A 14,809-nucleotide genomic window follows, 5' to 3' on the forward strand; every position below is an offset into this window, starting at 1 on the left:
CTTGCTGCCATCTCTGACTTAAAACTCTTCACCTAAAGTACAGTAATTCTTCACCTCGTTGGCAATCCTCCACAATCTAGGCTTAATCTGAGGAGAGGGCGCTATTCCATTTTGATCTGTTTCCAATTACAAAACTCAGACCGATGGTGAGAGTGTTGAGTTAACTTGATGAAATGAGCCTCACCTGGGAAGGCTCCTCAGCCTCGTTAATGTAGGTGGGATGACCTCAGAGGGCCCTCGTTCTGAGAGATGATTTCCGCAGGCTAGAAACTGAAGATGATGTTTGTAGGCTTAATCTTTCACAGAGGCATCTCCAGGAAACGTGGAGGCACAGAGCCATGTCATACATGACTGGTTTAAAATACAGGAGCAAAATGTAGACATTACTGAAGTTTGTGCAGGCACTCATTTTTCTAACAGCCAGGATTTTAAGTAGTCTTTATTAATTTCCCCAAGGGAGTCCAAAGGAGGGACCAGTACCTCCTCCACAGTAAGAGGGTTTGTGCTTTTGCTCTTGGGGCTTTTTGGCAGGTACCCAAGAAGGCTCCTGCTCAGTTTTTCCTCCGGGATCCTTAATGGGGCTTTACAACCTTCCCTGGGCTTGCAACCTCTCACAGGGAGGCGGGAAGGCCTGGATCTTTCTTTTGAGAGCGTACTGCACCCACACGTGCCTGCTCCCAGTTCAGGCAAGAGTGGGTTTTCCGAGATTTTTTGTTAGATGCTTGAGGATCTGAGAGTCCCTGGAATCCACAAGACAAACTGTAATTTGGGGTCAACTCTTGTATGCCAGTTTCAAGTTTCACAGACTAGGTGCCCAAGATGGACACCCAAGTAGGGAAGGGAATGCCACGTGAACAGAGAGACGCCCCTAAGGACATGCTGGAGACAAGAGCCCCAGTGAGGAGATGGTGTCCACTAAACTCTGAATCCACTGACAGTGGAGGTTTGTTAGAGGTCAAGCTCATGGACGATTTGTAACTGAGTTCTCACTCTGGGAAACTTGTCTGAGTTTTCCTTTCTCTATCTAGGAAACTCTAGGCGTTTGGCTGAGTGGGAACACAAGAAGGAATTTTTCCAGCACTCAACACAAGGTGGCGCCAGACACCCGTGAACTTAAGGAGGTCCCCGTTCTAAGCGGGCTCCAGAAGCTTTGCAAAAGTTACAGAAGGAATCAATTCTGGCACCAGAAGGGACCAGATTCAAAGGAAACTAAGAGCTCTGCACCCACAGAGAGCCTAATAATAAAATAGAGCATATAGAAAATGAGAAAAAGTATATACATATATATTATACATAGAAGCTATATATATACATAACACATATAAAAGATGGGGAAGAGGCTAGACAAACTGAACGTACAAAACCTCTGTAGAAGGAAAATAAAGGCATGTCACTGGGAATCGCTGGCAGGACAGGAGACAGGCACGTATGAAAGGACTGGAAGTGGAGAGCAGCCAGTAAAGAGGCTGTTGCAGGCGCACGCACACTGTCAATACAAACAGTCCAAATACTAAATAAAGTTTTTGTTTTGGAGTGCACACTCCTCAAGATTTGTTCCCAAATTACTCTGTTCTAGAGCTGAAAGTCATCTCCTCACCCCGTGCGGCTACATAAGGATGTGATGGACAGTGTGGTTCCGGTGTTTCCATTCACTTTCATTTAGAGGAGGCTGCAACCTGCCCCCACCCCATTTTCTGCTCTACCTTTTCATTTTTCATTAGTCTTGCACATTCCCAATATGCCAGACAATTTACTTAAAATAACAATTACTATAATTACTTGATTTTGTATTATTTTATTCTTCATCTTTCCCCTTTTCCCTATGAAATGTAAACTTCACGGAGCAGATTGCTTTGTTCACTGGGGTCCGGCAGTTCCCTGAGGGCAGGGGAAGAAAGCTGGGTTTGGGCGCCTGGGTGGCTCAGTCGGTTAATTGTCCAACTTCGGTTCAGGTCATGATCTCAAGTTTGTGAGTTTGAGCCCCAAGTTGGGCTCTGCTGTCAGAGCGCGGTCGCACGTGCTTGCTCGCTCTCGCTCTCTCTCTCTCTCTCTCTCAAAAATAAATACACGTTTAAAAGATAAAAAAGAGAAAGCTGGGCTTGACTCTGGGGACAGGGGCATTCCAGGGGTTGAGCAACATCCAGGACTACAGAGATGGTCAGTCTTCCTGTTCTGTTGTAGTTAACTGTGCCCCTTTTCATGCCCTAAAGATTTTCTTTTTAAGGGCAAGAGAAAGAGTAAGCAGGGGAGAGACAGAAGGAGAGAGAATTTTTTTTAAAGAAAAACATTTTTAATGTTTTTTTTTGAAGGAGTGACAGAGCATGAGTTGGGGAGGGGCAGAGAGAGAGAGGGAGTCACAGAATCCGAAGCAGATCCAGGCTCTGAGCTGTCAGCACAGAGTCCGAAGCGGGACTCGAACTCACTAACAACCATTAGGTCATGACCTGAGTCCAAGTCGGTGAGCTGAAGTCAGCCACCCCACCACCCCAAGAATCTTTTTATTTTTTTTAACTTATTTTGAGAGAGAGGGAGAGAGAGAGGGCTCCACCACTCTCAGCACAGAGCCCAATGCAGAGCTTGATCCCATGACCCTGGGATCATAACCTAAGCTGAAATCAAGAGTCCATTGCTCAACCCACTGAGCCACACAGGCGCCCCAAAGATTTTTTTTAAAGTAACCTCTATACCCAACGTGGGGCTCGAACTTACAGCACGGAGATCAGAGTCTCAGGCTCTACCAACTTTGCGAGACAGGTGCCCCTCTTTTCACTCCTTAAAGTGTCACACTTTAAAGAGCCAGGTGATGGGGGTAAATGGATTGGGGGGGAGGAGAGAAGGTCTGGGGGGTCACATGAGTCCGGGGGAGAGGGAATGACCAGCTACACAGGAGACAAGCCCTCCACTGTTGTGAACTAGCTCCATGTCTGGTGCGTGATTGCAGTGACCTCAGTGGGAGCATGTTTGAGAACTGGAAAGACAACAGAATCATTGAGAGAATTTTCTCTGAACATATATACGCAGCAGGAATGGATTAGCACTGAGACAAATCGTGAGAGGGACTCAAGCAGAGGGAAATCTCAGGTGATTTCTGGGTTCTAGGTCTGGACAGGTGACAGAGCAGCCCCAGGGTGGAAGTGGGAAGAGGGAGAGTGGTGACCAGTAGAGTAATATGGCCTTTATTTTTACAAACTGAAAATATGTTTCCAGGTAGGCTAAATATAAAATCAACACATACTCTTCATGAAAGAAGAACAATACAGAAGCATACAACTGCACAAAGGAAAAGACCTTCAGTAATGTCATCCTTCTGGAGAGCCCACCTCTGGCGACTTGAGACCCCACTGGGTGGAGAGAGGGTTGTAGGCCTTGTCTTGTCGGGGAAACTCCCTGGTTGAAACAGGAAGATGGTCCCCACCTCTGGGCTGTCTGGAAGGTGCCCAGGAAGTTGGCGTGGAGACAAACCAGCTCCAAGGCTCCAAAGCTGGGAGGCGGCGGCAGGGGCTAAGAAGGGAGGCCTTGGAGATGAAACCCTTCACTTCTCAAGAAACGTCCCTCTCCATTCCTTCTCTAACCCTGACTCTTTTCCTCACCTGGTAGAGAGAAGAGCAGGAAGAAGCTTCCGGGGGTGAATCATGGACAAACATGCTGGGAGGAGCTAAGGACGCCCTGAGTGAGCTGTCTTAAGCAGGAGAGGTACCCAAAGGCATTTCCTGTGGAGCAAGGCCCCCAGGAAGGTCCAGGAGCACCCTGACCAGGTAAGGCTTTGGCCGGCTGCATCGGTCAGGGCACTCATGAGGCCAGAAGCTGCCTGCCACACTTTCCCTGCCCCACCCCTACCTGAGGTCACCCCCGCAACTCCTGACCAATGCGGGCTTCAGGAGCCTCTCTGGACACAAGGTTGATAATGTTACTAGAACCGCAAGGACCACTTTTCTGGAAGAAGCCAAAAAGATTCTTCAAGGTGACCCCTTTTTAGTTTTAGTTCTATACTTTAACAACTCTACAGGTAAAGGGAACACAGCAAACGTCACCCTTATTGACATCCTTCGCATTCTCCTCTCCTCAGACGCATCCATTTTACCTGCTGCCTTCAGTGTGCACACATTATTTACTCTTTACAGTATCTCGTGAGTCCCTAGCATCCCATTTCCCACGGGCCTGGGGCCTCTGTCTGGGTCGTGTATTGTAGAGCTGGCTGAGTCCTTCACCTCCGCACAGGCATTTGGCTGGAAGTGAAGTCAACAGTGCTGTGCCCGTCCTTCCTTTCCTCCTCAAGGTTTCCTTTTGGAAAGCCGGATCTTCAAGCCAGCTGGTGTGCAGAGTTTTTATCATTCTTGTTACACTCCTGTTACACTCTGCAGAAAAGGTGAAACAATCACAATGTACAGCGTTGCCAGTCTCCCAAAGCTCTGCAAGTGCTGGATATATATGTACATACGGTGGTTTAACAGTTGTATAGTTAATTCTCCCCATTTTATAAATGACAAAACTGAGGACCAGAGAAACCAAGTCCCTCTCTTCAGGGTCATTCAGTCCGCGAAAGGCAGCCAGATCTAGTTCTAAGAGGCCACGTCTCCTCACCCCGCCTCAGTGCTGTCCGCCAAACCACTCTGCCTCTGATGGTCGTTTCTAGACGTAGACCCAGCAGGCTCTTCTTGCTTTTCTTGTCCTTTGTCCATGGAGGAAAACTGATCCACAGCCTCTCCCTTCGTGGTTCCTGTGCCATGCCCACCAGCTTCGCAGTCTCAACAGGGCGCTCCCAGAGCCCGCTAGATCCAGGTCCTGAAGGGTTCTTCCGAAGACAGCGTGGCCGTGGCGCAGGCGTCCACCTCTTCCCTCCTGCAGCTGATCAACTTCTGGGGTGAATTGGTTATTTTCTGAAAAAATAATTTTCATTAATATTCATTCATTATCATGTCATAATATTCATTATGGTAGAATATTATACTGCTGCTACATTATAGTAGCAGTAAAGTAGGAGTCACAATTATAGAGAATATGGCAAAAATCTCAGCTACTTGATTAATTAACTTTCAAGCAGCAAAAAAAAAAAAAAAAAAAGATAATTTTAACCCCTGGATCAGAGGCTTCCACCATTTACTGAGATCATCCCCCAGTTCACAGACGAGCAGATCTCTTGTGGCCCTGCTGTGTCCATGCACATCTCTCTGGGATACTGCCCCACAAAAGCCCAGAATGTAATTCTGGTCAAAAAGTCTAACCTCCTTCCACCAGAGAGCTCTGAAAATAATGACCTTGTGAGATGCTCAGTGTACAGCATGTGGCAGGGCGCCCAGGCCAGAGATGGCGTTCATAAATTGGAGTCCCTTCCCACGTACGTTCATGTTGCTACCCTCTTCTCCCAGCAACTCCAAAACATAATCCTAACTGGCCGTAAAAATGCAGGTGTCAACAGTTCAGAGGGACCGTCCCCACTGTTCCTAGCCTGCTCGCCTCCACCAGCTTCGCTAGCTTCCTCTATAGCTGTCTCCCATAGCCCTTCCCGTCATCACTCAGAAGAGGGCACAGCAAGTAGGCACCTCAGTGCCTGGAGACATCAGCTTCCTGGAGCAGGTGCCCTTGATCCTTCTTTGCAAAGAGGCAGCTGCAGGGCTCAGTCCTAGTGTTCACAGGCAAATAACAGGGGAGGATAACGTACAGGGTTCATTGAGGGGGAGTGTCGTGCAGAGGCCACCACCAATCCCCTGCTGCTGGTCCAGTCAGACCCTTAGGATCCTAGCTACCTAAGTCTGCAGTGATTATATTTGATTATTTAACTCTAGAGAAGCACTGTCCGATGGAAACATAATTTGAACTATATATACAGCTTAAAATTTTCTAGTAGCACGTTTTAAAAACTAAAAAGGAACAGGTGAAATTAATGTTAATAATGTATTTTATCTTTAAAATATTATTTTAATCTATGATCTATATAAAAATATTAATGAAATGAGGTTTTGAAATCCATTGTGTATTTTATATTTACAATCCATCTCAATTTGGACTAGACACATTTCAAGTGCTTAATAGTCACACATGGGTTGCAGCTACCGTGTTGGACAGTGGAGTTCTAGAACATGAAAGTGAAACAGCATAATCTCAGAAGTTCAGAAGGAGTGAAACACTCGTCCTATACGCTAGAACAAACTTTCAAGCAAGGCTCAGTTGATTTGCTTTTTAATCTGAATTAGTTTTCAGATTTAAAAATCAGGAGATTTCTCATAAACATTTGGAGCTCTGGTTCCTCATTTAAAACTTGGAGATCTGGCACCACTGGTTCACTCCCCCTCCAGCAACAACAGGCGCGAGCGGAAAACCAGCGCCTTCTCTCGCTGGAACATGTTTGCCATGGTCCCTACCGTCTCTTCCTACCGAGTTATATTCACTGCTGTGCTCGCTCTTTGTTTTCTTTTTTTTCTTTTGGTACCTGTCTGGGTCCCAGAGGCATCTGAGCTCACAAACTCCGCTTTCTGTAAAGCACACAAAGCCAAAGTTGGGATGGCCCATTGGAGAATGACTAACTTGGGGCCACCTTTATGCTAGCTACCCATATTCCAGTGGGATGTGACAGCAGGAAGAGAAAGAGTAAAGTGAGTCATAGAAGGAAAGGAAGACTTTCGCACCAAAGCTTCCATCCCTATGAAGCAATTATGGATGAAAGACAAGGGAAAGAAATAATACTTTAAATGGGGACTATACACTGAGCATTCTTTTTTTACATTTTTTTAATGTTTATTTATTTTGAGAGACAGACAGACAGACAGAGTATGAGTGGGGGAGAGGCAGAGAGAGAAGGAGACACAGACTCTGAAATGGGCTCCATACACGGGGCTCAAACTCATGTGCTGTGAGATCATGACCTGAGCCAAAGTCGGATGCTCAACCCACTGAGCCACCCAGGTGCCCTTGACCACTTTTTATATAATTTCCTTTGCATATATATTTTTGTTTTAGACTATTACTTGGTGATATAAATTTGAATGGAAAGAAAATCTTAACGGTGTATTTCAGAGTACAACCATCACCAACCATGAAATTAGAGATGTAGACATGAAGTGTTTAATCCAAACAGATAAATTAAACACTCAAACTCCACAGGGCTATGTGAAGGATTGTCAAGGATTTCCACTTGGCAATTTTCCAAAGTTTGATTGGAAAGATGTGTGAGTTTTGCAAGGATGCCTGGAAGTTGCTTTTTAATACTTTAGAGGATTAGAACTAAGGCAAATGTGAAGTGCTGCTAGGCTGTGCTCAAGTCAAGGCTGTGATGGGAGAGAGGGGGGTGGTGACCTATAGCTCCAGAATCTGTGTGGGATTTAATGGACTCTAGTGACCGAGTTCTCATACAGCACTATGAGAAATATATATACTCAGAGAAATTATCCCCTGAAAACATCTAGGGAGAAAAAGAATAAAAAGTAAAACTTTATGGAAAGGAACACACACAAGAACAGACACCAGAATGATGTAGGAAGGATGGTAAGAATGGAGAAGCAAAAGGTAAGCAAGGGTAGTGGTATCTATCTCCCACAGATAAAAGTGGTCATACTCTCATAGAATATCCTTGTTTCTGGTCTCCTCTAAAGTTGTTTGGGTTTTCTCCAAAAAATGTTTTAGAGTGGCTCTTTTTAAAATTTTTTAATGTTTTTTTTTTAATTTTTAATGTTTATTTATTTTGAGAGAAACAGAACATGAAGGGGGGAGGGGCAGAGAGAGAAGGAAATACAGACCCCAAAGCAGGCTCCAGGCTCTGAGCTGTCAGTACAGAGCCCATGTGGAATTCATGAACCACGAGTTTATGACCTGAGCCAAAGTCAGACACTTAAACAACTGAGCCACCCTAGCGCCCCAACGTTTATTTATTTTTGAGAGAGAGAGAGAGAGACAGAGTGTGAGCAGGGGAGAAGCAGAGAGAGAGAGAGAAAGACAGAATCTGAAGCAGGCTCCAGGCTCTGTCTGAGCTGTCAGCAGAGAGCCCAATGCAGGGCTCAAATTTGTGAACTGGGAGATCATGACCTGAGCAAAAGTCACATGCTTAACCAACTGAGCCACCCAGGTGCCCCTAGAGTATGGCTCTTACTGCATTAGGATTCCTAGGACTTCTTGCCACTTGAGAGCTCTTCTTGTGTGCCTGAAACTCTACAAGCAACTGACCTTTTTCATGATTCTTTCCCTGGCCTTTTGCTCTGTCACTCACTTTGGGTCTTGGAAGGATCCTATGTCCCTGACCTGTGGTAAGGAGGGACCTCTGTGGGGCTGCTGAATGTAGACTAGAAGAAGAAAAATGAGAGGCAGTGTTGGGAATGGAATGCCCTGTGAGCAGAGGGTAAGCGTGAGTAACAGAGTTGAGAGGAAAACCAACTGGTTTGATAAAGTCCAGCTGAAGAAAGCTAAATTTTCTAGCACATGTGGAAAAGAACAGCTGTGACCTGCCTCAGTCAGGGATGCTACCCTACCATTACCATTTTAGATTGGTCCAGGACCTTCTCTTTCACTGCACTAATGGTGGAGGAGCACCAATTAGACCGATCCTCCTACAGATAACAACTTTAAAAACTGGTCAAAACATGGGGCATCTGGGTGGCTCGGTCAGTTAAGCGTCCGACTCTTGGTTTTGGCTCAGGTCATGACCTCATGGTTACATGGGTTCAAGCCTTACATCAGGCTCTGCACTCACCGTGCAAAGCCTGCTTGGGATTCTCCTTGTTTCTCTGCCCCTCCTCCACTCCTGCTGTGTCTGTCTCTCTCAAAATGAATAAACTTACAAAAAACCTGATCAAATATAAAATCAACTTCCTTAGTTACTGGAGAGCAACCAACAGTTGATGCTTGAAAGAAGATAACATCACTGGTCGAGCTTCACATTTTTTACAGTTCCTTGACTGAGGGCAATTCTCTCTTGGTGCCATGAACAATGACGGATATGGATGCAAACATAGAAGTTAGATCATGAGAGGACCAGAGCTCAGTGTTAATGGACTAAACATTCCAGTTAAATGGCAGAGATCATTGGAATGGATTAAAAAAATAAAACTTTAAGACCAACATACCCTGCTACAAGAGACACACTTTAAATATGAGGACACGGGTAAGTATAAAGTAAAAATATGGAAAGAAGATAGGCTTTTTGAAGAGTAAATAATGAAGAACTATATCGATATCAGGGTAAGGGATATTGCCAGAGATAAAGAGGGCACTTTGTGATGATAAAAGTCTCAAATATTAAGGAAGACATGACAATTATAAGTACGCATGCACCCAAAACAGAGCATCAAAATACCTGAAGGAAAAATCGACAAACATGGAAACAGACACGTCTCCTCTCCTAGTTGGAGATTTTGTTTTCTTGCTCTCAATTACTAATAGAACCACACCAAAATATCTAAACAGTATGATCAAATATTTTGACCTAATTGGGATTTATAAAACACTACTCCAACAACAGCAGAATACACATCTTTTTTTTTTTTTTTTTTTTTTTGAGAGAGAATGAGCGCGTACAAGCAGGGGGAGGGTCAGAGAAAAGGAGAGCCGGAATCCCAAGCATGCTCCACACCATCCCAGCAGAGACCTGATACGGGGCTTGTACTCAGGAACTGTGAGATCATGAGTTGAACCAAGATCAAGAGTCAGACACTTAATCCATTGTGCAACACAGGCACCCCAGAATACACATCTTTTAATGGTCCCACAACTCTGAGCCCTTGGGGTTCGTGCTGAAGGGGAACAGTCTTGCCCTGCCCCCCTATGTCGGCTACACCATGGTGCCTTCCTGTTTAGCAGTGAACCATCTAGTCATCCCGAGTGGGCTGGCGGGGTGCTGATGAAACGCACATTGGTAAGCAATTACAGAAAAGGGAGGATGAAATGAGTCAATATATTTAAAGACTTAGAACAGTGTCTGACACTTAACTCTGCGCTCATGTCAGCTGATGGTAGGACTTCGTAGAAGCGCTGGAAGGAGAAAGAGAGCTGGCTTTAGGCTACAGGGTGGAGGGTGTCCTGGAGAATGGGCCATAGGGGAGGCTACTCCCCTGCGGCGGGAAAGCATGGCCTGCGCTCTCAGGGTCACGCAGTTATCCTAAGTAACTCCCTCCAGAGTGACTCCAAGCTAATAAAGAACTACAGGCAGTTCTGATTCTAGTTGCCGCTAAAAAGCTGACTGCTAACTCCCTCCTGCCAGGAGAGATCTGTGAGCAATCCCTGAGGTAACAAGGATGGTTTGTTTTTGTTTGTTGTTGCTTTGTTTTGTTTTGTGCTGCTTCAAGTGTTGAGGTCTGGGTGGTGTGGGGGGCACAGGAGGTAGCAAAATGGAACACAGGGTGTTCCTAGAGGCCTGCTTTGCTTTTCTCCCACCCTGGCATGGGCATAGGACCTACGCCCACTGCAGACTCAAACCTGTGGTCCAGAGTCCACAGGAGTAACATAAGAACACTGGCCTTGCAAGGAGCTGAGAAAACAGGTGGGGACCCCTAACCGAGGGCGGTCACTGACCAGGTCCAGACTGGCCCCCAGCCCCCAGCCAAAGGCAATGCACTTTGCCCTGAGAACCAGTGAGGCCCTTGGCATACAAGCTGAGTATGTTGGGCTGGAACATACTACTGAATGTAGCTGTTGTTTTAATTATGGCGAGGGGCCAAGCATGTTCACAGACCAGTCCAGAGAGTAAGACTAGACTGCATGACTCTTGAAATGCCGAGCATCCTGAGTGGTGTGACACACCTGCTCTCTTGCCTGGGCCAGGTCCTGAGGGCAAGTGGCCATGGCCTGACGGGAGCCTGAGGAAGGCCACCGCTCCCCAGAGAGTGGGGTTCTCTGTCAGCCCCTCTAATTAAAAGTGAATTATAATTCACCTGGGTGGCTCAGTTGGTTAAGTGTCCGACTTCCTCTCGGGTCATGAGCTCACAGTTTGTGAGTTTGAGCCCCATATTGTACTCTCTGCTGTCAGCCCAGAGCCTGCTTCAGATCTTCTGTCCCCCTCTCTCTGCCTGCCCCCACTCTTGCATGCTCTATCTCTCTCTTGAAAAAAGTAAACAAACAAACAAAAAAAAGAAGTGAATTCCTATAAATCCTCTTCTCTCCTCTTTGCACAAATGCTTGTAAAGCCACAGAATATGTGCCCATGGCAGACTTATCAAACTCCACCTGGTCAGTGTCGTGCTGAAAGGAAAAAAGAATATCATTACCAAGGTGTCAGGGAGCACCACCACGGGGCAACAGGAGTGCCGGAGCAGCCGGCCCATTTTCCAGATGGAAATGGGCACAACCACGAGGATCAGCATGAAGCCAACAAACGCAAACAGGGCCAGCGCCAGCGGGAGCGTCTCTCCTGGAAAGGAAAAGATAAGAACAGTCTGAGGAGACCACAGTGAAGACAAATGTCCCATCCTAGCCTCAGTCGCTTCCACGGAGTTGTCTCTGTACATCGGCCAGGACAGCAGATGCCAACATCCGGAGATTTGACGTCTGCCTTGCTGACTAAAATTACCACCATTAAAACCACTTTTTTAGAATCCAGATTAAGGCATTGTTTCCAGAAAGCCCGAGGGAAGATTAAAATCTTTTTCTTGGGAAGGGAAAGGGAGGAGCATCATGTGTTAAGCCACCAGCTGAGTTAGCACGCACCTTGGCCCAGCTGCCAGGGGGAAGGCAGTGTGCCAGGACCCCGGCAGGACAAGGGGGAGGTGCTGAGAGAGAACAGCACAGAAGGGAGCCGGGTGGTAACTGAAAACAAAATGTGTTTCACAATTTGCTCTTGGCATTGACTTACATTGTGGAGGAAAATACTGACCTTGGAAAATGGTTACATCGTAACTACCATATATCGAGCCCCTGCTATGTCAAGTGACTTACCCCAGGTCACACAGGTAGGGCTAGCTCCAAAGCCCAGGGTGATTGTCCTGAGCAAATGTATCAGAAAGTGCCAAGTGTGAGTGTCTGCAGATGCAGAAGGGGTGATAGGTTATGTTCCCATCTTCATGTTCCGTGTGACATGGAGCAACTCATCGAGCCCCTCTAGGCCCCCCTCCCCCAGAATGTGAAGGGGGTCACAGCCAGGGAGGCCGTGGAGAAGACCGTGTCACGTGGGTGGCTGGGGCCAGTGTGCTTTGTTTCAGTGCTTTTGCAAACTACTTCGGCAGTACACATCAAGAAATAAACAAATGTTCATACTCTTTCATTTACTCCTCTGAGTGGATTCCAAAAAATTATTTCAAGGAAGGAAACAATTATATGCAGAGAGCAGCTCACAGCAACGTCTGGACTAGGGCAAACAGCCTCATAACCAGTCTCCCCGCCCCCCCCACCTCCGTGTATGTTCTGGTGTGTTTTGTTCATAGCACACACGACCAAGTGAAACTATGTCATTTGTTTACTTGTTTGTAGCCCATCTCCCCAGCTAGAGAATAAGCTCCCGTGAGGGCAGGGGCTTCCCTGCTGTGACCCAGTGACTAGACCCGCGTTTGGCACATAGTCAATGCTCAGTAAGTATTCACTGAATGAATCAATCAATGAACATCATCATTAAAAATGGAAATTATCTAAAACATAGAAATGATCTAAATACCCCCAAATAGGAGATGATTTAATATATTATATGACACTGACATGGTCACTTAGGAATTCAACTGTTAAAATGGGAATTGAGAGATACACAAATTTGTTCACTTCGGCATGATTTCTATGGCAAGACTGGAAAGCACAGAATATATATTTTTATATATGTTTTCTTACATATATATATTTTGTTACATATATTTTGGCACATCAATAAATACACTTATTATACATCTTCTTTAAAAATGATGTAGGTCCTGATGCCTGGGTGGCTCAGTAGATTAAGTGTCCAATTCTTGATCTTGGCTCAGATCATGATTGTACAGTCCATGAGTTTGAGCCCCACGTCGGGCTCTGCACTGATGGCATGGAGCCTGCTTGGGATTCTGTCTCTCATTCTCTCTGTCCCTCCCTTGCTTGTGCTCTCTCTCTCTCTCAAAATAAGTAAACTTTAAAAATGAGGCTGGTCCACATGTAATGACATGAAAAGATGTTCACAATATACTTCTAAGTGAAGACAAGCAAGGCACAGAACGGTAAGCACAGTACAGTCCCATTTTTGCCTGTGAGGACTGGCATCACACAATGACTGGAAGATTCAATGTCAAACTTGGCAAAGGAAACCTGGGTGATGTGGGGGAGAATGGAGAACATGTACCTCTCACATTATATACTTCTGTGTTGTTTGAATTCTTCTCCAAACTTGACTTACATGGTTTTAAAAAGTAGTAGAATATAGTAACCAGAAAATCCACCTGGAAAATGTTAGAAATGTTATATCTGTGAAAAAGCAAGCACAGAGTGTATGTGCAAGTGTCTACACATGGACAACGGTAGAACAATCACACCGCCTTGCAGAGAAATTTGAGAACAGTGTCAAACCTTAAATATGGATGCCTGTGACCAAGCAGCTCTGCTTCCAGGAATTCATCCTTCAAATATACACACACCAGGGGCACAGGGTGGTTCAGTTGGTTAAGGGTCCGACTTTGGCTCAGGTCATAATCTCGCCACTCATGGGTTCGAGTCCCATATCGGGCTCTGTGCTGACAGCTCAGAGCCTGGAGCCTACTTCAGATTCTGTGTCTGTTTCTCTCTGTTGCTCCCCATTCAAATTGTATCTCTCTCTCGAAAATGAATGAATGTTTAAAAAAAAAGAAGCAAATATACGCACACCAGCAAACTGATCTATGTACAAGACAATTAATTAAAGCATTGGCTAAAAGACAAAAATATTGGGAAAAAAAGTAAATATCCATCAATGAAGGACTAGTTAAATTAGTCACATATACATACAACTATGTACTGTGCAGCTGTAATGAAGGACATATCTTTATTGATATGAAAAAATCTGTAAGATATATAATGTGAAAAAGACAAGATCCAGAACAGTGCATTAATGCCTTACCAACTGAGCTACCCAGGCACGCAGAACAGTGCATTGAGTACGCTACTGTTTGTGCTAAAATAAAGAGAAATACATATATATACACATATATATATATTCTCATTTACTTGTGTATGTATTTAAAAGTTTTTAGAAAGATATACAAGAAATGAATATCTCTAAGGGTGAGGCTGGAATTACAAGGATGAGGAAGAGGAGTAGAAAGGAGTTTCCACACATATCACATTTTTTGAATCATATGAAAGTACTAAATTTTTTAAATAATTACTTAAAGATGAAAACATTATACAGAAAAATGTCACCTCGTGGTGTTCGAGTGGCAGAATAATGGAATATGGGGTTTTGTTTTGTTTCTTTGCAAAGGATTTTTTTTAACACCATAGGGCTTTAGACTATAAAAAATTCAAGGGAAAAAAATTAAGTCAAACGAGAGGATTCTGTAGACTTTCCATGAAGTCCCTTCCGGCTGAAAGCAGCGGGGCGATAGCCAGCACGGTGCCTCCTCGCCAGGCCTGGCTCTCATGCTCCGGCCACGTCTCCGGCCCCTCAGCCCGCTCTGGTTCCCAGGGGCTTCCAACATCTGGCCTCAGGCCCAGGGAGCTCTCAGGAGGAAAGTGTTCCAGACAACTGGTCAAGTGACCCAAACAAGCCCCAAGGTGAAATCTTGCTTCTAGGAGACTTACAGGAAATCACACTTTGACCACAGAAACTGCCCTCCGTCCCACGCCCAGCTCGCGGGCGGGTCAGTGAGACCTAGAGCAAACTCAGATCCAAAGGAACCCAGCAGACAGCCCAGCATCCACCAGGAGCGGCCTTCACCTGGGCAGGGTCCCAGGGAACAGGCAA

General features: G+C 45.5%; 1 protein-coding gene across 2 annotated transcripts in view; it reads right to left on the reverse strand.

Annotated features, from left to right (window-relative positions):
- Positions 1-3,160: 3,160 nt before the first annotated feature.
- IL20RB (interleukin 20 receptor subunit beta) overlaps positions 3,161-14,809 on the reverse strand; it is a 30,464-nt gene continuing 18,815 nt past the window's right edge. For both annotated transcript variants that reach the window (XM_029940214.1, XM_029940213.1), the window contains 2 exons: positions 11,187-11,329; positions 3,161-4,877 (listed from right to left, as the gene is read on the reverse strand). In XM_029940214.1, the coding sequence (XP_029796074.1) occupies positions 4,770-4,877; positions 11,187-11,329 (251 nt within the window). In that variant the 3' untranslated portion in view covers positions 3,161-4,769. The remainder of the gene's footprint in view (positions 4,878-11,186; positions 11,330-14,809) is intronic.

This window comes from Suricata suricatta, chromosome 5, assembly GCF_006229205.1.
Source record: "Suricata suricatta isolate VVHF042 chromosome 5, meerkat_22Aug2017_6uvM2_HiC, whole genome shotgun sequence".
Classification (NCBI taxonomy): domain Eukaryota; kingdom Metazoa; phylum Chordata; class Mammalia; order Carnivora; family Herpestidae; genus Suricata; species Suricata suricatta.